This window comes from Scomber japonicus, chromosome 6 (genome assembly GCF_027409825.1).
Source record: "Scomber japonicus isolate fScoJap1 chromosome 6, fScoJap1.pri, whole genome shotgun sequence".
In the NCBI taxonomy this organism is placed as follows: domain Eukaryota; kingdom Metazoa; phylum Chordata; class Actinopteri; order Scombriformes; family Scombridae; genus Scomber; species Scomber japonicus.
This window is the reverse complement of record NC_070583.1, coordinates 6,728,400-6,749,834: the sequence shown is the minus strand read 5'-3', so window position 1 is coordinate 6,749,834 and position 21,435 is coordinate 6,728,400. Positions and strand designations below refer to the sequence as shown.

The 21,435-nt window shown below is 41.8% G+C and overlaps 1 protein-coding gene across 7 annotated transcripts in view; it reads right to left on the bottom strand.

Moving 5' to 3' along the window:
* The window catches only part of phldb1b (pleckstrin homology-like domain, family B, member 1b), a 74,153-nt gene that overhangs the window by 34,730 nt on the left and 17,988 nt on the right, over nt 1-21,435 (bottom strand). For all 7 annotated transcript variants that reach the window (XM_053320591.1, XM_053320585.1, XM_053320587.1 and 4 more), the window contains exons 2-3: nt 18,875-19,000; nt 10,532-12,024 (exon numbers count right to left, since the gene is read on the bottom strand). In XM_053320591.1, coding sequence (XP_053176566.1) covers nt 10,532-12,024; nt 18,875-18,995 — 1,614 coding nt within the window. In that variant the 5' untranslated portion in view covers nt 18,996-19,000. The remainder of the gene's footprint in view (nt 1-10,531; nt 12,025-18,874; nt 19,001-21,435) is intronic.

Genomic DNA, 21,435 nt, shown 5'->3' with positions numbered 1-21,435 from the left:
ATTTAGTGGCATCTAGAAGAATAGACTTGGCAGAAATTGAATATGAATATTGAATATTGAATGTGTAATCACCTGAAAATAAGAACTGTTGTGTTTTTGCTACCTTAGAATGAGCCTATCTACAGAGAGTGCAGGTCCTCTTCCACAAAGGTCACCATGTTGCACCACCACGTTTCTACAGTAGCCCAGAATGGACAAACCAAATACTGGCTCTAGAGAGGACCTTTTTTGGCATTCTTTGCGAGTTTCACGGCCATCATAGGTTCTCCTACATGCTTGGAAGGGAAAGGCAGGGGGTATTCAGTTGGTTGCAATCTGGAAGCTCACCACTAGATGCCACAAAGTTCTACACAGTGGTCCTTTAAAGGAGTGCACTGCTAAATCGGTGGAGTACTTTATCAAATGATGTATCTAGAGAATGTTTCCTCAATAACAAGCCTGTGAATCCATTAATCCTTTGAGTAATTATCATGAAACACAACTAAGAGTCTACAGCCATGCTATGTGAGGCTGTACTTAGCAGTTACCTATGGAAAATACTAACATAACCATGCTAGTATGCTTACAGTAACAATCCTGAAATTGTTTAGCAGGTAGTATTGACCACAGTCTTTATCTTACACGTAAGCATGCACAAAACACAAAAGTACAGCACAAGAAGTACAAGTTTCTACCTGCCTGTCAAGATTACTACAGAGCTGATATTTCCACACTTCAGGTTATATCATTTCACCCGCAGTACATGTGACACATTTCTCAAGCTCAAGTCATAAAATCTTCAAAGTAAAAGAGAAGTCTAAAGGCCTGAAAGATCCTTGTGAATGTAAACCACAGCATCACATGAAGCCAAGGTAACACAGATCACAATCAAAGACCCCACCACAGGAATATCCACAGTCTATTTAAATCCAGTCAGAGAGTAATGAAGGGCAGAAGTTTGTTAATATTAGCAGTGGCATCAGTTACCTTCATGAGCGTAGCCATGTCATCAAGAAAGCCTGGCTTCTCTTTTCCCAAAGTGAGCAGATACATTAAGGCCTGCTCCCTGCTCTGACTTGGCCTCAGCGCCGGTACAGTCCTGTTGCTGCTCAGCACATGATGATACCGGTCCATAACGCACACACACACACACACACACACACACACACACACACAGGACACAATGCACCCTGCTACAACTGTGTGACAGAGCTGGAAGATGTCTCAGTCCACAGAGCTACACTTCTTCACCAGCTCCTACTGTAAAGTGATTTTACAACTGGCTGTGCTACTTTGGGACGGATGGAGAGCAGCCTACACCTCCTACCACCCCCCTCCCTCTTAGCCCCCCTCGAACCAGGTCTTGTGAGAGGTGGTGAGGAATCTGTGTGAGCAAGGGGGCAGAGTTAGTGATTATAATGTGTGAGGACTTCCTGGAGTGGGAGGTGTCTTGCTGGATGGTTCTTAGAAAAGGAACAGAGCTAACTTTATACACAAAGTACAACTTTATACTGTATGCACTGTCTTCACTTCACTTGAAATACAGTGTTGTGTTAAATGAGCCAAAAGGTATGATTACTTGTGAAAAAATCTAGATGTAGATAACAGGGATGAAACCAGCTTTGAAGTATTATTAAGCTTAAAGTTTACTGCATATTTGCCAACAGTCTAACTTCAGTAAATACGCATAACCCTTTGAAGTGCTTTGTAATGAGTTAAACATCAAAGAAAAGCAAGTTAACATAAACCTGCACACAATTATATTCAATTTAGTGGTATTAAAGTTTTCCAACACTTAGTATGAGCTGAGTGGGTGCATAAATATATGCACTGTATGTATATTTACACGCACGCGCACACACACACACACACACACACACACACACACACACACACACACACACACACACACACACACACACACACACACACACACACACACACACACACACACACACACACACACACACACACACGTCCACAGCAAGGTTAAAGATGCTGCAGTGTTCACATTTATAAAATGTGAGTTATTAGTTTAAAAGAGCCACGTTGGCTGTTTCTCACTGTGTGCAAGTTAAGCTAACGTTCTCCTGGCTCCAGCTTCATATTTACCACTAAGATATGAGAGTTGTATCAAACTTGCTAACTTCACAGAAATAAAACAAATGAGTAGAATTTACAAAATGTCAAACTATTACTTTGCAGGCATTTTTCATATCCTCAAATTTTGTGTTTTTACATTAAGGTCTGCTCAGTCTTAATAAGCTAATGGTGCTTATGATGCCTTGTTAACTTTGGTTCCTATGGAGACACTAAGTGTTCAATTTTAAAGAAATAAGACCTCATAACATAAGTAATTATATGAATAAATAAAGATTTCTAAATAACAAAGCCATAAAATAGTGAACATTTATTTCTTTGAACAGCCAAGATTGTGTGTATAACTGTCATTGTTAATATAATATATTTTGTCTGTGTTCATTCAAATAATTACATTACATTACATAAATATATACCAAATATATAATCATTCATAAACTGGTTAGAGAAAATGAACTGAAACAGGTAGGTGTATGAGGAATAACACATATAACAAATTGGATATGCTTCACAGGTTTTTCTAATATTTTGGCTCATTTGATAAACTTGGCAATCCAATTCCAGACATTGCCATTATCAGTGAAGGGGGTGAATTTCCACTGTTTTACTGAACAGTTACATGCCCCCCTCTACTGGAGAGGTCATAAAACAGCAGACTGCACCTCTGTAGTCATGACAGTGTTAAAAAAAATCTGATAAATCAGTAAAACCAAATCACTACCCCGCCAAAACCCTAAACATGTTAGAGAAGAGTTGTGGATAAACATCACTGCATAAAAGAACTACGGTTTAAACTGACATGATGCGTCCTAATCTGCCATTTGTTTTCAGTAGGGAAAATCCACACGTGGCATATATGTTAGTGCTGTCTCAAGACTGGATTACTGCAGCTTTCCTTTAGACGAGTGGAGAAACAGATTTATCGCTGTCCCAGATAAAGAGCCATAGGCTTTACTCCACTGTCTTATCTGTCCCAGCTTGTCCCTATTTTCCTGTTTCTCTGTCTTGCTTAGTTTTCTACCAAAGTGTTCAAAATCATAATAATCTGCCTAAACAGCTGGCACAAAAATGCAGATGGTCAGGTTGGTTCTGCCGCCTAGATATGTACCGTTTACTTTATCTCTTTTTTTCTCACTCTCTCTCTTTGTCTACCTTAATCTAAAGCAAACCGCCCCCTTCAGCGTGGTGAAGTCAGAGGGTTTATGCAGTGTAGGTACTGGATATATTTGGCCTTCTAGGTGGGCAGGTTTCATGTCCCGCAGTAGCTGGATATATTTGGTGTTCTGCAAGATGCTGGTATACACATGTGGTGTTCCGTTCGACGGTGAGTGCGAGGGGTATATTTGGTCTGCTAATCCTCGTGGACAGTAGCAAAGATGCCAACCATGCAGGAGAGACTCCTCTCTCCTCTGTCACTGTCACGCACACAGCCAACATATGTGACGTCTCGCTGGGCTGGAAAATGACAGGAGGGCAGAGAGGGCGCAAGGAATAAGTAAGACAGAAGGGAAGACAGAGGGGACAGGGCGAGGCCGGTTCAAGTGGTCGGTGGTGTGTGACGATGATTAAGACCATAGTTTAACCTCCTTCTAAATGGCCGCTACATCCAGTGTCTGCCTGAGGCAAACTATCCAGAACTGGAGGCCCATCCCTGATATTTCAAGGGCAATTCCACAAAAAAGAAAAAGAATCACTCTGTATCTGACGTACGCAGGCCTTTATTAAAGATGCATTAAGCAATCTGCAACTTTTACCGACCTCCAGTAGCAGTAACCATGAGGGACTGCAACAACAGACCTCCTCCTCCACAGGACTTTGCCCCACCTCCTCCCCCACCACCCCCTAGCCAGGACCAAACAATCATGTATAGCCAGCTAATTAGAGTGGAGATCCAACAGATGCTACTTGCAGAGAGATGCTGTGTTACTCTGCAAAAGTAGCACATGACAAAGTATTAGAGCATCTTTGTCATTTGCTATTCTGGGTTTTGAGAGAGGCTCTGTGGCTTTTAGTAGCTGAAACGTTTTGCAGTTGATCTTACTATAAGACAGAAAAAAAGGCACATTTTGGTCTAATCCAATATGGTAGAAAAGAAGTGAGGAGGTCCCCTCATTAAAAACAATGCTGTAATCTTAACTAACGTAATAGAAAAAGATGAGGTCGTCTGCGGTGCACAGAGGAACGGTGTAGTCATATGTGCATATGTGTCTGCCACAGACTAAGCACGCTGAGACTCCTGTTCAAACGCCAAGTGTGTTTGCCAAGACAGCGTGTCGGTCAGACGGCCATGTGGAGCAAGCAGTGCCAGGCTGGACAGCTTGGATGGGATGGACACGGTGGAAACGGTCTGCAGGGAAGACCATCAGAGTGTTTACCTCCAGGCTCCAAAGGAAAACATGATTTAGCCCTAATTAAATGTTGTTTAGCTAGTTTTCTCTGTCGCCTGGCAGCAGTACCACTACACTGATGAGGACGTTTAAAGGCAGATAAAGGCTGTGAGTACTTCACAGATTTAGCTGTAGAAGTTCAGTTTCTGGTCACATGGAGAACTACACAGCCTGGAGGGGAAGCACCAAAGTTTGAAAAAGTAATCCTGATCAGGATTATCTCTGCTCGGGCTTTAGGATTAAAAAATATTTGCAGAAAATAGCTGAATTTAAAGCTCAAAATATAAATATATTTACTACATTCAAAGAGCATTTAAATTGTATTAATTTTTTTCCAATAACTACTTTCAACCAAGTGTCATGTTCTTCATCACATCTGACTGTAAAGACCATGAGCTCTCCCCAACATATGACCACCTGCTACCATGTGACCAAAGTACCATACTTACTGTGGCCGGATCTAACATATGGGCCCTTGAGCAGTAAAGGGCCCTCAGTGAAGGGAGAAAAGAATGTGTGCTCTTCTTTTCTTTTTTTTTTGGTGGGGGGGGGGGGGGCTCTGGTCACTATTGGAAACCTAGTTTGTCCAAAACAAAATATGGAGTTACAAGGTTTCCACCAGACAGCTGCATTATCCAATCAGAATAAAATAAAAGCTGTTTGGGGGACATAAGCTTAAGTGCCCTGGGGCCCCTTAGGCTACTAATGCAGCTTTGCTTGGGTCTTGTGATGAAACCTAAGCATCCCCATGACAACCAAGGTAATGTTGTCACATAATGAAGAGGGTGAGATGTGGTTAAAAATGTTGGAAAAAGCTAGTAAGTGGACCCTAAGTCAAGATTGTTGTGTTTAACTACTATTTCAGAGGTCAAGAATGAGATTTTAAGTTGAACATTTTAATAAGTATTTAAATGGACAGGTTTTAATATCTGACAGGACAGAGGCTGTTTTTAAAATGAAAATATTGTTTAAACTGTATTTCATGAAACGTATTCAGTGTATTGAGATTAAAAAACACCTGAATGCCACACTGTAAATACTTCAGGTTAAACACTACATGGTCAGTGAGGTATTGTGAGGAACTGCATTATAATAAATCAGTGTATGAGTGTAGCTGTAGTCTCCCTGCAGCCCGCTGCTGCCTCTGAGCTGTGTACTTCTCTTCATTTCACAATCACTCTTTCCTCGACGAACTTCTGCGAGACTCTCTGTTCACATAACTTTGTTTGTTGGTAATCAGTTGTGTGAATGAGTAGCAGGCTGTGTGTGAAATGATTTAAATGCAGACGCTCTGGGGCAAGAAAAAAACGAAAAAATCTGTCATGACAGTGAGTCAACTGTGACTAATTACAGCCCTGCAGCTCCACGCCCGGCCTGCCTCCTCGAAGAGCTGCGAGTCTCTGTGCTGGAAAAATACAATAACATAACAGGCTGCTGAGGAATCTCTGCCTGTGTGCCTCCTGTTGCCCCTGCTGCTCCCTGTACGCCTCGTTTATTTACTTGACGTGAAGGTGTTCCTGACCCTTTATGCCGTGAGGTATTTGCACGTACCTAATGTCAATAGTTCCCTGTGTTTCCTGTCGTTGGACTGGTCCAAAGGTTGTTGTGGCTAATAACCTCTCAGCTAGAACAAAAGATTTAGGGGTTGACTGATACGGCTATGTGAAGGCTATGATGTGTACTTGAGGAGCAAAGTAGCCTGTACTTTATGTCATGTTGAAAAATTAGAAGTTAGGAATGTTGTTATAAAAGTAAAAAAGCTTGTAGATAATAAGAGATTAAAACTATTCACTGAACTAATGAGCATCTTTTAAGGTTTCTTTAAGGCAGTTTAACCTTGGTTGGGATACTGCCTTTAAATAAACAGCAGCTAATTATTGAATGAATCAAATGTGCAAAGAAAATAAAAGTGAAAGCAAGTTGCGTGCATGCTTATAGATAAGAGTCAGAGTCCAGATGTGACCAGCAGCTGTTCCATTAAGTTTTGTGTGTTAACAATCCACATTCAAAAGATAAATCAGTCTCCATTACAGCGCTTGTCATTACAATTTCAACTTTTCATCACTTTTATTAGACTTGAGAAACAAAACAACTACAACTCACATTAAATTCTTCCAGCAGGTGCATGTTGTTATCATACATCATCGCTCAGTCGTCTCCGTCCATTACAGCTGGACTCTGACTGGTTAAGTCTGACCAGCTGTTAATGTTTAACACCCTTGTGGGAAATGACGCTTATTAAGTGCTTCTAAAAACAGAAATATCACATCTTTTTTTTTTAAATATGCCATCTCTGTGCCAATAAATAGAGCAAAACATGATGCACTGTTAGTGAGTATGTGAGGCTGTGGTTCTGGATGTTAAAGTGTCGATTTTGACCTGTTTTCTTACTTTTCAAACAGAACCGAACGTTCTGGTTCTGGTTTCACTTCATCCCTCCATTATTGTGGCGAGGGCCAAACCTCCTGACTGGAACCTGAGCACTACTGGATCCTTGAGATTGAAATAGGAGAGTCTACTAATTAAGATGAATGCATAGTCTACTGTTTAATTCCAGCTGTGGTCATATGTTGCATGTTTCCTGTCTCTCTACACTTTTGACTGTCAAACAAAGACCAAAAAACATCTGCTTAAAAAATGTCTTTTTTCAAGTAAATTGACAAAACTATATACAAGATTTTCTTTTTTAATGAATTGTGATCAGGATATGTACTGGGCAAATATTTTAAACGAATGAACTAGCAGTTACACCACTTAGACATTTAGCCATAATCCTCTAATATATTCTCTCACAACGGATTAAAAGCAGAAATGTGATGCTGGGTCCACTAAAAAACAATGTATCTAAAAAACCACGTCATTGACACGTACGCAGATAATGATATATCAGCAATCAGCCTCTGAACACCAATTTTTCAAAAATGTTCTGAATTGACTGACCTTCATGTCTTAAAATAATGAAGTGTGGTTGTTTCTCTTTACTTAGTTAGGTGGTTCTTGTCATAATATGGATTAATACAGAAGTGGTGCTATTTGCTATATAGCAACACTACCTCAGCACAATACAACTGATGGTTTCAAACACATTAAGAAGGCAAGAAATTCCAACAATCAACTTTAGACAATAGTGTGCAAAGCTACAAAGCAAAGGGTGGCTCCTACTATTACTATTACTACTATAAGTAATCTAAATATGAAAGATAAGATAACACCAGTATCATTAAACTGGAGTGGGTTTCTCTCTCTGTAAAGGGTTAAACTGGTCTCAGTGTATGGATGTGGATCTGTCCACACACTGTTATACTGCCATGTACAGAGACCTGGTACACAGACAGACGGTGCATGTCAGCTCAGTCTATCCAGCTGAGCTGCCTTCACTCAGTCTCACACTTTCAAAAAACACCCACTTTGTAATTACAAGGCTTCAGGACAAACGCCCTCTCACGCAGACACAAACACATATAAAGGCTTTTTTTTTGTCTCAGCAGTTTCATTCAGACTGGCAGACATGTTCAAGATGTTGACCACCATCCCCCCCCCACCCCACCCCAAACCCACCTCCCACAACCCCTCTCTGTTCAGTTTAGGAAACAACAAACAATGCGGTTGCCATGGGCTCATCTGGGCTCCCCGAGACCGCATGTCAGCGTCGGTTTAGACAGCCGACAGCCAAGTTACAGACGGCTCAATGAGATGCTTTACTGGCCTGGTTACTCCTCCTTATCCAAACAAACAGGGAGATGCTGCAATCGTTACACTCCCTACCACACGGAGGCCAGTACAGCCAGTCAACATTTGCAACATTTCATGAGAAAACTTCCAGCGATCATCGAACTGATGAAATTATTTGTGATGCGTTGGAAGCAGCTCCAGGCAGCTTTCATTGTAGATTTTTCACCCTGACACGTCTGATGTTTCTCAGTAAAATCCTCCCACATCAGACTGTTGAGATTTTATCTGTCAAACTACATACCGTAAAAAACTAAATCATGTGTTCTAACTTTTTCCAGCTGATCAAAGTTCTGCATGAGGCTCATTAGTCCAGACACATTTAAACATCAAAATGAAACCAAGAGAAAATTTGCACACATTTCAGACTACTTGTGCATCTAAAGTTGATTAGTATCATCAGGCTCAGTATACATAAAAGTCATATCATCATCAAGATGTGTTTCTTCATTTATTACTTCCTTAAAATGTCTCTCACTCCTGCCTGGAGTCCCGAGCTGCACTCTTAGAGCCATCTCTAACAGACAGATGTGTTTCAGAGTGACCACAGCAGTGGACACATAAAAGGTAAATTACAGATGTTTGTCCTTTACCTGATGTAAAAACTGGTTTTTAATGACCTGAAATGACAGAAATGACTTTAAAAAACTTTGTTCTCTATAAGGGTCAAAGAGAACGTTACTGTCAGTGTGTTAGTGCTGCAACTAACATTTATTTTCATTATTGATTCAATGAAGATGTTCTTATTTAAATAATCAATGATTTGTTAGGTCAATGAAATGCCAGGAAATAATAAATAAAAAAGTTCTGACAGCATTTCCTAAAGCCCAGGCTGATAACATATTCACTTTACTATCAAATAACCACAGCATGAATCACTCTGCCCCCTGCAATACCCCTATACAACATGGTATTTGAAATCATTTGACTTATTTTTTATATCATTTTGAAATATTTTTAGCTCCTGCACTTTTTGTGTGTGTATGTTGTTGTTTTATCTAACTTTGGCACAGGGATCCAAAGTAACACAATTTCATTCCTCTATATGTATTTGTTGGTGGAATGACAATAAATACACTTGAACTTGAATTATCAGAATTAAACAGCTGAAATCAGAACATTTTGAATCAGTAAATGAGTTACTTATCTGTTGATCAACTTATTCATCCATCGTCTACAATGCCAACACATCATTAAAATGTGTTATTCTGCAAACTTAAAGAGTACGGTTTAGACCTGCTCTATGTGTAAAGTGCCTTGAGATGACTTTTGTTGTGATTTGGCGCTATACAAATAAAGATTGATTGATTGATTGATTGATTGATTGATCCTTCCATAGTTACACATTAGCATAGTAGCTGCTGCACATATACAAGGTCAGCCAAGGTAACCCTGGATCAGATGCAGGGGTTCGTTGTCCCTCTCCAGCCACCCAGCAGAGACCATTGACACTGTAGAAGTACATACTAGCTACATTCCAGTTGCTAGACCCCAACAGGCCACATGCTGGTACCAGTATTGACCCACCAACACCGTCATTACCGCTCAGCCTGTCTACCTCCATCCTTCATACCAGCAGGTACAGAGTGGATTGTCTTTCATTGTTCTGACTGTAGAGCAGTCTGAAACTAATCTGTGAGTTTGGTCTATAGAAATAAAGCTGACTCGACTTTATTTGTTCTTCTAGACTTTCAGGACACAGAGGAGGATTCAGTTCAGGTCACCTTCCCAAGTAGCCCTAATATTTGTTATTTTATTCATTGATTGTCTGATTGACAGAAATATGACTTGACAATGAATTGTTTTCGTCAAATATCATTTAAGTGTTCAAATAAAAATAAAGAACAGCTTGTCAGATGTGAAGATTTGCTTGTTTTCTTTGTTTTATATCATTGTAAATTGAATATTCTGGAGTTTTCAAGAATGTTGGTGAGACAAGATATTTTATAGGCTAAATATAATATCAAGAAATATTTTCTAAGAATAGATTCTTAGAAAAATGAAATCATCATTGGTGGCAAAAAGACTTCCCAGAGGGATTTGGAAACTGTGGTCAGGGATATCCTTTCTTAATTTTTTGTAGAATGATAATATCAGCATCGCAATAATATCTAGCTCTAAATAACCCTTAACGTCTGTAAAATAAGCTATAAGGTAGAAAGTAGTTTATTTCAAACTGACCCAAAGACATGAGTAGAATGAAAATTCTACCTTCCAAATCTTTGATGTATGAAGTAAAATTGATGACCTTTAAGTAAAAACTGTGTAAGAAGCACATGAATGAAATGTGAAGTGAATCATGGTAGTTTTCCTGGTGAGGTGTGTTCTTCACTCACCAGTCTCTCCATTTCCTGCTCTCGGAGCCTCTCCTCCCTCTGTCTCCGGTGGTACTCCAGCAGCTCGTCCTCGTTGTCGCTGATCTCTGTGATGCTGTTCTTCCTCTCCCTCATCCCTGGGTGTGGTCTCCCAGTGGACATCTTCCTGTGGCTCCTGGGGCTGGACACGGGAGATGAGCCGGGCAGAGAGCCTAGACTGTAAGCGGGCGACAGGGAATTCCCGAAGCTCGCTTTCCTTCCCCCCCCGCCGCTACTACCCTCCATCATCAGAGAGGTAGGCGAGGGACTGCGGGCTCGGATCCCCCTGCTGCACGTCGGCTCTTCGGATGTAGATCCGGTCTTACGTCTGAGCCTAGGACTCTCTGGAACTAGTTTGCCCAGACCTGAGGGGCTATCTGGAGTCCTTAAGGTGGGGATTGTCCCTGGGAGCGCCCCTGGGAGTACCGGGACCCCTCTCCGAGCCATGGAGGGACTAAGAGGCGGAAGCTCTCTCATACTGCCGCTCCCGCTGCTGCCCCCATTCAGCTCCAGGTTCCTCCTGGAAATGCGAGGGCTTTCAGGGGGCTGCAGCGAACGCGGATGCTGCTGGACCGGGGATCCTTGGATAATGTGGACGATGGGGTCCAGAGGAGGCTGGAAGGCTCTGGTGGTTTGGGAAAGCTGCCTGGAGGGGCTCGAGGTGAGGGAGCGATCAGCTAGGCTGGTCTGCTCTCGGAAGGGGCTGGCAGGCCTTTCCTGAAGCACCGTGGTGGTCTTGGTCCTGGGGCTGGAGGGCGACGGGGATGGACAAGTTGGGAATTTGGGAGTGAGTCTGGGGCTACTTGGCACAATGTTTCTACTACTGAGAGATTCATTAGAGGACAGAAGTCTGGGGCTCTCTGAACCATCTTGGCCTAGTCCTCTGCGACTCGGCTTGGGACTCGGAGGAGCGTCTGCTAAGACCTTCCTTTGCAACCTGGGGCTTTCTTGTACCTTCTGTCCCGCCCCACCGCTGCTGAAGTTAGGCAGTATGGTCCGTGGCTGTGGTACAGGCGGAGGCTGGGTGGTGAAGTTGTAGCTAGAGGAGCGTACAGGCACTGGCGGCAGAGAAGAACTCTGGTCCTGGGGTCCTCCACTAGGAGACGGGCTGGTAAAGCTCCCACTGCTGGCCGCTGAGGGGGAGGAGAGAGGGGAGAAGGGCGGGGATGTATTCTCATAGCTGGACCCCACGGACATGGCCCCTGGGCTGGTAGGAGGGGACAGCAGATATCGGCCCCCTCCATTGACCATGGGCGACAGGGGTGAGTGGGGAATGGGTTGGCCTCCAGGAGGCTTTTTGGCGTCTGAGGAGGAAGGCTGAGGGTCATCCATGACTAGAGAGTCCATGATGTCCTGGAGGTCCTTCTCAATAGAGCTGACAATTGCACTGTGCTCAGACTGGACTCTTTCTCCAGGAGCTGGGGGAGACTGGGCTGGACTGGCCTGATGATTCCCATTGACCAAGCTCTCTGTATCTAAAGCGGGACAAGACAAAGAAGAGCTGTTACACTGCCTTTGTGTTATGAAACAAGAAATACAAAAGTTCTGTTTAAACTCTTGGATCTAAATTATTTACCACCCTGAAAACATCACATAGCTTTTTACTCAGTGTTACAACATCATTAAATGTCATGCAGAGGGAATCTGTACAGCAATATGTTGGAATAGTCTTGTCTTGAATAAATAAAGGGCTGGTAATAGTAGGGTGTCAAAAAACAAAGCCCACAGCCTTGATCATTCATTTCAAACAGGGCACGTGACCAGTGGAGGTGGACCACTGCACTGAGGAAAAAAGTTGATTATTCCAATTATTAAATTGAATTTAGCAATCCAAGCCCACATTCCTGAGAGAAGAATAACTTAAATTTCATTCTCATAATAAGACTAATGGATGTATTACTCACTGGTCCTCCTAGACCACATTTCATTGTCTCACCTGTACCTGTAGAAGTGATAGCAATACCAACACAGTGCCTTGTGTTTTCCCATCTGAATGCAACCTTAACAAAGCTGCACTTTGTCTTTCATCAGAATTAAGAGCTATTTCTGCATTTTCTCTATTTATGACTGACCTGAGCTCTTAACACAAGTACCTTCGATGACTCCTACTCTAAGCATAAGTGCACTAAGCACTGCAATATCTATGGATTACCCATTATGTATGTATGATGAGGAGGTCTAATGCAAATCTGCTGGATGACATTACCTTACCTGTCTTTCTCTGAGACACTGTAGCCTTGATTACTTTTTTTAATAACTTTGCATTACTAATTCGGGATGATTTTCATGACAACTAAATGTTACTTCCTTCTTGGTGTAATAAGTTTGTGAAATAAATGTTATACAAATACCCTAAACTTCCATTTATTTCAAACCCACATGCCCAGTCTTAACCTTGACCTTAATATTTGAGAGATGTTCAAAATCCATGTTTTCCAACCCAGCGTAGAAGCTCTGCAAGACAGGTAAGGATGAGGGGCGGAGGAGGGATTAGAGGAAGGGAAGGACACAGACGAGGAGATGAACAGACAGACAGGCCCGTACGTTGGATAGGGATCAGGAGAAAATGTGCCTACATAACCCAATTACTGTGCGGCCCGAAAGCAGCGTAGGACAACAGGCCGGGTAAATCTAATCTTAACTGTCTCCCTCTAATGTCAGCATAGTAGATTATTACAACAGAAACGAACAGCCACGTGGGAGTCCCACCAGCATGGCCTTGAGGAAGGGATCAGAGCGCAGATCAGGTTTTTATCAATGCTAAATGAAATCTGTTTAAATGGACTTGTTGCCTGAATGGAAACATAAGGATAACTGCAGCATGAGGTCATCAGTACAAACACTGAGAGGTAATGTCATGTCACATGGTGATGTAATAACATTAGAAATCATAAAAAGGTCTGTGGAATTGAGCAAATGATGAGTACAGAGCAGACCACAGTAGAATAAAACAGTCAATAGTCAATCTGTCTCTTGCCATGATGTCAGAGCTCTAAGTCCCAATACCAAAACTGCTCTAAAATATAGAAGCTTCACAAATAATGCATTAGCTGTTCTTGTCCAACAGGGATGAGACGAGCTTCCTGCTTGCTCCCCTGTAATGACTCTGCCATACAATGAAGCTCTGCCTTTTTGACAACCTGACCACTATTACATGTGAATACATTGTGATGGAAATGATACAGCATCACGGTCTGCAGGCTGCCTCTTCAATGTATTTCATTGGTTGAGCTGCGTGTTTATGTCAATGTCACGTCGTGTCTCAAAGACAACAAACCGGATAGGTTCCTATGTACACAGTCCAAAAATGAGGGGGGGTGGGGTGACAAAAATAAATGCAACCGTTTGCTGAGGGAAAGCCCGTGCAATGATGTCATGGGATACAGACTATCGTCTTGAGAACACTGTGCCAAACTTCATTTGAAAACCAGGCAATTTAACTTTAGCTTAATTAGCGGTGAAACTGCGTCTTTAATACACTTGTGACTTATGACATTTTATGACATATGAAGCCCTCTACTATTCGGCATCGATGTATCTATCAATCAGCGCTAGTTGCAATAAACATACGCTGTGTAATTCTTACAATCCCTAAATGTATCCCATCAGAATACACTTGTTATATTGTGACCCCGACATAAAATCCGATTTGTTATCCCAAATTATGGACATATTCATTAATCACATGTGTGCTGAACAGAGAAGATAATTTCACACAATCGTCAAAAGTATCCATTGACAACATACTTTGTGTGCATCTTTACAGAAAAGCAACTGAACATTAAACCCATGGATTTTTAATGGAGTTTGGCGTATAACCGGCTCCTATCACTTTCCTCGCCCAAAGCGCTGGCATGAAGCAGTAGGTTACTCACATGAAGGAATAATACTGCGACCCGGTCAGGTTCAGTACGGTTCACCTGCTATAGGACACGGACACACTGAGGCTGACATCCTCCGGACACCGGTACCACACCGGCTGTGACGGAGCCTGCCTGGCTCCACACACACCGAGGGAGATCACCGGGGTGAGATTTCCATCGGGGTAGGGCTGCTCGGCACCGGCGCTACGTACGGTACCACTGCCGTCAAGTTACGTCACACGTAACATAGCTTTTCCGGTCACAACCTTCAAAGTAAACCCCGTTTTACTGTATTTCCATATTAAAACACGTGTGTGTGTGTGTGTGTGTGTGTGTGTGTGTGTGTGTGTGTGTGTAAGTATGTATGTATGTAACAGACAGATAATGTATCACAAGATGCATTATGATGTCTTTCTCAACGTAACCTACATGTTGATGTAACTACACACTGAGGTACAGCCACACTACAACATGTCCACCTTAATGCAGCATACAGTAGCTTATATTTAATAAATGATGAAACGATCAGACCAAACAACTCTGATGGACAGCTAAATGTTATTTCAAATTCGATATTACATTTTTACTTTGAAGGCTAACGCCTCGTTTCCGTTATCCTTGTAACAAAGCGCGGCTAACTTAACCGATCTCTTCCTGTCCAGGGTGATGTGAACCACTGCGAGATTTATAGCGCGGTTTTATGGAGTCACAGCAGTGGATTTTATGGCCTGTCACTGTTATTGTGTCTGTCACATAGCTTTTGTTAATTTAAGATGAGACAGGCGGGAAAGCACAAGCAATATCTGCTTTCTGCTACAATACAGCTGCTGTTACTTAATAATGACATTTCACTTGTACAGAAAAAAATGACTTTCTGGATCAACTGGGCTGATACTGGAGAGGGTCATAAAATAGATACAGACCAGTTGTGCTTGTTCACATCAAATGGCAATGACAGGCAGCACTGTAGCTTTGTTAAGTTAGATATGATCTCCAGAAACAATGCATTACACACGTCCTCCAATGTTCTGAGATAAAACTGTCTTGAGAGCAGAGTTTTCGATGGTCAGTATGCATGTATACAGTAACAGCTGAAGCTTCAAACACATTTAATTTGACCATAACTCTCACAAAAATTCATTCTGACCACGAAGAAAGCCTTTGCGGTATCCAAATGTATCATCACGACTCATTTCAAAACACAGATCTGGTTTAGATAGTTGGAGTTAAAGATAAGTTGTAATTATTATGCCTTTTGGCCGAACTCACACAAAATACTAACTAGAGACCTCATTGATACAATATGGTGAATATGAAGGTAAAAGGAGGGAGTCCTCAGGGATGGAAATGTGTGTTTGGACTGGTTTGGAACTGGAAAATAAGGGAGGCAGGAATGAAGCACTAAACGGTAAATAGATTTTAATTTGTTGTCCAAAATTGTCTGCTTCTATTTGATTGACGGCAACTTGTTTTCAGTGCATAATTAGAAAAACAGTTGAATATGATAGATTCAACATGTGGTGGTGCCATACTGCAACCAGGACTGAGCCTCAAACCTTCAGCGCAGACTGTCAAGCAGTCAGTGAGAGATACAGCAGCCAAATCACAGCGAGATAAAGGCCTTTTATTGAAAAGCCAGGCTAACACACAGAAGGAGGGTGGGTGGGTGGGCGCAGGAAGGGACTGAGAGGTGGGGGGAAACCCGGGAGGGAGGGTGGAGAGTGGAAGGATGGCAGACAGTAGAATGGAGCTGGAGGTTTATAAATAGTCTGTGAAAAAGATACTGTAACCCCAGCCCGTCGGCCACTTTAAGTAAGCAGCTCGGGGGCCACAAAGCCGCCTGCTGGCCTGGCAGAGAGGCACAGGAAATGTCCAATCAGCGGAGAGGTGGCTGGCTGAAAGATGAAGACAGCAGTGGGCCGTCACTGACCTGGCGAAGCTCTCCGAAACTAAACAACAGACATAACAGGTGTATGTGACTGGTATCACAAAGCTACAGCTAGACAGACAGGCCTGAACACAGGTGGAATGCATACAAAGAGACTCTCTGCTAAAATGTACTAGAGCAGGTGCACGGTGGGCCCTCATGAGAGGATATGTCCCTTTTGATCCATTAAAAAGATGCAGTACAAAGCACTTCTTTATTGTTTTGGACAGTTATTTTCCCACCAGGGTACTTCATATTTAGTATATTCATTTTAACAAGAACCAGCACTGTCTGTAATCATTCCTCCTGTTCATACTGACTATTAAAAGATCTCCTTCCAATGTGCTTTCAATGGAAGTGATGGAGAACAAAATTCATCATTCTCCATTTAGATTACAGCAAGAAAAACAGGTTTCAGTGTTTATTTGGGCTCCTGACTGATCTTTTAGGACAGACGTGAAAAATGGTGAACTACGACATCAAAGGCAGAGTCCTGAGCCTAAATTCTGACATGCTGTAGAGCACAGCTGTCAGTGTCAGTGGGAAGCTGGTGAGGGATCAGGTCATTGTTGATGCACTAGTGACTCTTGCTGCTTGACTTGTCTCCACCATCTCCTTGTGTCTACACTGTCCCTAGGCCAGCCATCAACAATGACTGCAGTGCAGGAAGAGAATGGCAATACTAAAATGGGAGAAAAAAGGAGAAACCCTAAAATAACAATGATAGCACTGATTATCTCATTGACCCCAAAGAACTGAACCACTGGTTAAATACATTCATTTGTGAATTTCGGCATTCTTTCTTTAGAAAATGACCCAAAACTTAACCATTTTTTCTGTCAATTAATTGAGTAATTGTTGTAACTCTGATCATATGGTACCACCTCAACAACAAGCTTAAGTAAAAGAAAGAAAAAACAAAAATGTGAAATTCAAGTCTACCTTTCTTCTTAAACATGACCTTATCTGAGGAGACAAGTGAGCTTTTAACTGCCCCACTACACAAACTGACCGTAATATATCTGCAGCACTTAGTAAACTACTGTTTTATTTCAACCAGGAAATCCGGGTAATTTATATTCTGAATTTGCTGATAAAATAAGGGGTTTGCTGGGTTTGCCCTCCATAATAGCTCTGGCCTTTGAATTCACACACATAGATAACAAGTGTAATTTGGAAGTCTTTGCAGATAGATTTATCCAGATTATCATGGGAGTGGTGTAAGCAGGATTCATCCCAATGCAACTCAGGAATGTAATTGAGGTAAATGGTATGTTTCTAAACAACGGAAGGCTTTCATTAACTGGATGTGGAAGTCTTCACAAGCCAGTATGAATGTGTGCTATACTCTTTCCTAACCCCCCCCCCCCCTTCCCAGTGGCAGGTGGCGTCAAGGAGTAAAAGCAGAGAAATAACAAGATGCTGTGATAGATCCGAGGTAGTAGAGCCGGCCAAGAAAAGGTACGACTTACTCAGATGCCAGGAGGAGCTTTCCAAACACACACACTCATACGCATACACACACACACACACACGACTGAAAACTTTGCCTGGAGACGCGGAGGAATGAGATGCTCATAAAACATGTATGGTGTGAACTCCAGCACCGGGTCCCAGCTGGGCACCGTTCAGGCTGCAGGGTTCAACGGGAACTGCATTTTAAAAGCTGATACTGTCAACAACATTCCTGTAACACAGCCACAAACACCCATAACACACCAGTTCCATTTAACTACAGGCTCATTTATCACAGAAATACTTCTTTTGTTGTCTTTTAAAGCCAAAACTCATTCACAAAATCCATTTACAAATAATTACAATGAAAAAATAGAATCTGCAAGCAATAAATAAAATGACATAGCTATAACAGGCAGCCTTATATAAGCCCAGTATTGTATAGCTCATTTCCTCCATCCTCACCAGTCTATAAAAAGGAAAAATGCCAGACGTTTTACTGCCGTGCAAACAGCCACCTGTAAAATATGTGACGCTGCTGCTCCACCTCACCACCACGCTGCTGGACTCTGAAACAAGCAGGCCTATTCATTAATATGGGTCAAACTGAAACTAGAACTTCAGGAGGGGAAATGCTCTTTTTTTAGGTTTTATTATTCATGTGACAAAAGGTCAGTGTGTTTTATTCACACTGGGCCCGTGTTTGTTAGAAGGAAACCCTGACGTGACATGATGTTCAGGGTGGCACCGCTGAGTGAAAACAGGCTGAAAATACAGTGTAATATCTTAGTGAATGGGTGTAATATGAGCATGCGTGAGCAGGGCATGAATGTCATGCTGAGGGAACTGCTCCACCTTAAAAAGGTCCGTCCACCTTAAAGTGATCCTGGTCAGGTTGTCGCTGATTTCCAGGCTACATAACATGTTGCTGACCACTGACCTGTTTGCCAGTATGGTGTAGTGTAGGGTGCACAATAAACATCAGTACATTTAGGGAAGCCTTAGCCTGTTTGCGAGTTAATGCCCAAAAAAAATCATGATTTTGTTGTTATGTTTTTTGCTGTGAGTGCTACACAGTACCTGCACATAATCTGTAGTCCCCGGTGGAGACGCTGCCTCCCTGCGGCATCATGCTCTTCATCCTAAAGGCTTCTTCAGGGTGGTTGAAGCGGAAGAAGGCCGACTGGCCAAAACACAGCATACAGCCTGGGAAAAAAAGCACACACATTGGGATTCATTTAGTTTCACAGAAGCAAAAGTTTAAAAGAACCCATGAAGACTGTCTGAAAACGTATTTGGTCAGTTTATCTCACCAAGTAAACAGTGACATATACTAAAGCGTTAGCAAGGCATACTAGCATGCTCATGTGCAAAGGGATGATTTGGTGTCTACAGTATACTGTCACCATTAAATAATGAAAGAGTTGGACATGTAGTTAAACATGCTTATAGTAAAACAAGAATATTGATACCACTCTCAATATGAAAGCTAGGGCTAGCAGATGATGAGCTTAGTCTAGCATACAGGCTGTTAGCAGGGGAAAACTTTTTTAATCAACATTTTGTTGATTAAAAGATTTATAGAACATGACTCCTCATGTTTTTATATTTCTGTTTTGAATGACTAAAACGTCTTTTTACCATTGGAGAGAGCGAAGAGGCTAAGCTAAGCTAATTGCCTGCTGGATGTAGCTTCATATTTAGCATACAGACATGACATTGGTGTCTTCTAACTATTGGACAGAAAGCAAATAAGAGCATTTCCCAAACTTTTTCTACACGCTTACCAAAGGAACAAAAAGCTGTGTTTGAGTTTTAACAGCATTCAGGCTTGAAATAGACACAAATGACAGTCATTTCAGCAAACAGACAGCTAAATGAGGTGAATAACAGACTAATGTCTATTATTCTGACAGCCATGGAGGGGGGGGGGGGGGTGGAGTGCTAAAACAGACACCAATAGCAGTGCTGTCTCAGGCTGCTGACTCAAACGACACTGTGTCCACCACCATCAACACAAACTATGTAATGACTGAAGACACAACAGAGAGAAAAGTAAAATAGAAGTTTGGACTTGTGTCTGTTTGTCAAAATCATTTTTAATTCTTGGAAAACAAGGATGCTACATCAAAAGCGCTAATGAAATCTGTAATTAATGAAACACCCCAAACATCCTCCAAGCTATCACATAAATCTGTCATCTCTCCCTAGATGAAATCCCATCAGTTTACACAGCCGAGCTATCTGGTGTGCCTTGCCCCAACATCCTGCCCCTACAGGAAATGCATCCAATTAAGCAGATAAGATGGTGGAGAAATGCTGCTTCAGCAGATATGCAAGCTCAAAGTAAAACTAAGTGGTGACAGGCTGATGCTTTCATTTAAAAAGTATCAAATGATTAATGTCAGGTGGAGTAATAATATATTTAATATGTCAGATGTTCAGTAGCTGTAGCAAATATACCGATTTATACAGCCTATGGCTCATTTCAGAGCATCATCACAACACTGTCATATACATTAAGGTTAGAAATTGTATTTTCAGCCTTTCAAAAAGTGCTACAGTATTCCAATGCAGCTACTAGTGCTTGTAATGCTATTGTTTTGAACTGTTTAAAGAGGCTATAATCAATATTTTCATAATAGCAATATATCAAATGACTGTGTAATGTCATTTATACTATCCCTCAGAAAATGATCACTTGACTGAGCGGTTTCCTTCAGTTCAAATGAGCATTATAGTGTCTTTCAGCTTATTGATTTAGTTTTCCGGCTTGTACCTTTATTTATTTGATTCACTCTCAAGGCTCTCATCAACCTCATTTCTAGCCACAGACGGAAAAAGCTCTAAAAACGCTATTTAGGTAGCACCAAACAGCAGTAATTAGTGACCAGCTGGTGAACACGATGAACACGAATGCACGAGCATTTAGCAGTTAAAGAGCTTGTTAGTATAGAACAAAGGAGAGCAAATATTGGACTTGACTCCGTGTGAATGCTAACGTTGTTTCGTATATGCTGGGTGTGTAAATTAGCAGCTGTTGGCTAACATATTATGCTGCGTTCCATTTACCTCAGAACTTGGAAGTCGGAGCTAGGAATGACGTCACACCTGAGTTTGAATCGTTCCAGTTCAAGAGGTCAAAAAAACTGTTCTATCCAGGTTATTCATTGGTAGTTATAAAATGCATCTCGCTTTTTTGCACATACAAACATCATAGCAACATGTCCACATATTGAAGTTGGACAGTGCTGTGTGTATGATTGATTTAATGAGACACAAATAAGACAAAACTGCTAATAAGAGAGCTCGGGGCTGAGGTGAGGTGAGGTGAGGTGAGGTTCGTCCGACATTCCAAGTCAGAAATCCGACATCAAGGGACATTTCAGTTGAAATTCCGACTTCTGAGTACAAATGGAACGCATCATTAGCCATATAAACTTAACTTCACCCAACAGTAACTCAGTGTTTTATCAATAGCTTGTTTCTGCTGCCTCCAAATCACCAAAAATCTGTTTTTATAAGTATAAGTTGCCCAGCGCTGCTTTGAACTTTTGTACTTTAAAAACACTCACAAATCTTCCCATGATTCACTACTGAGTATACAGGTGTCCTCTGTATACTCAATGTCAAAAACAAAA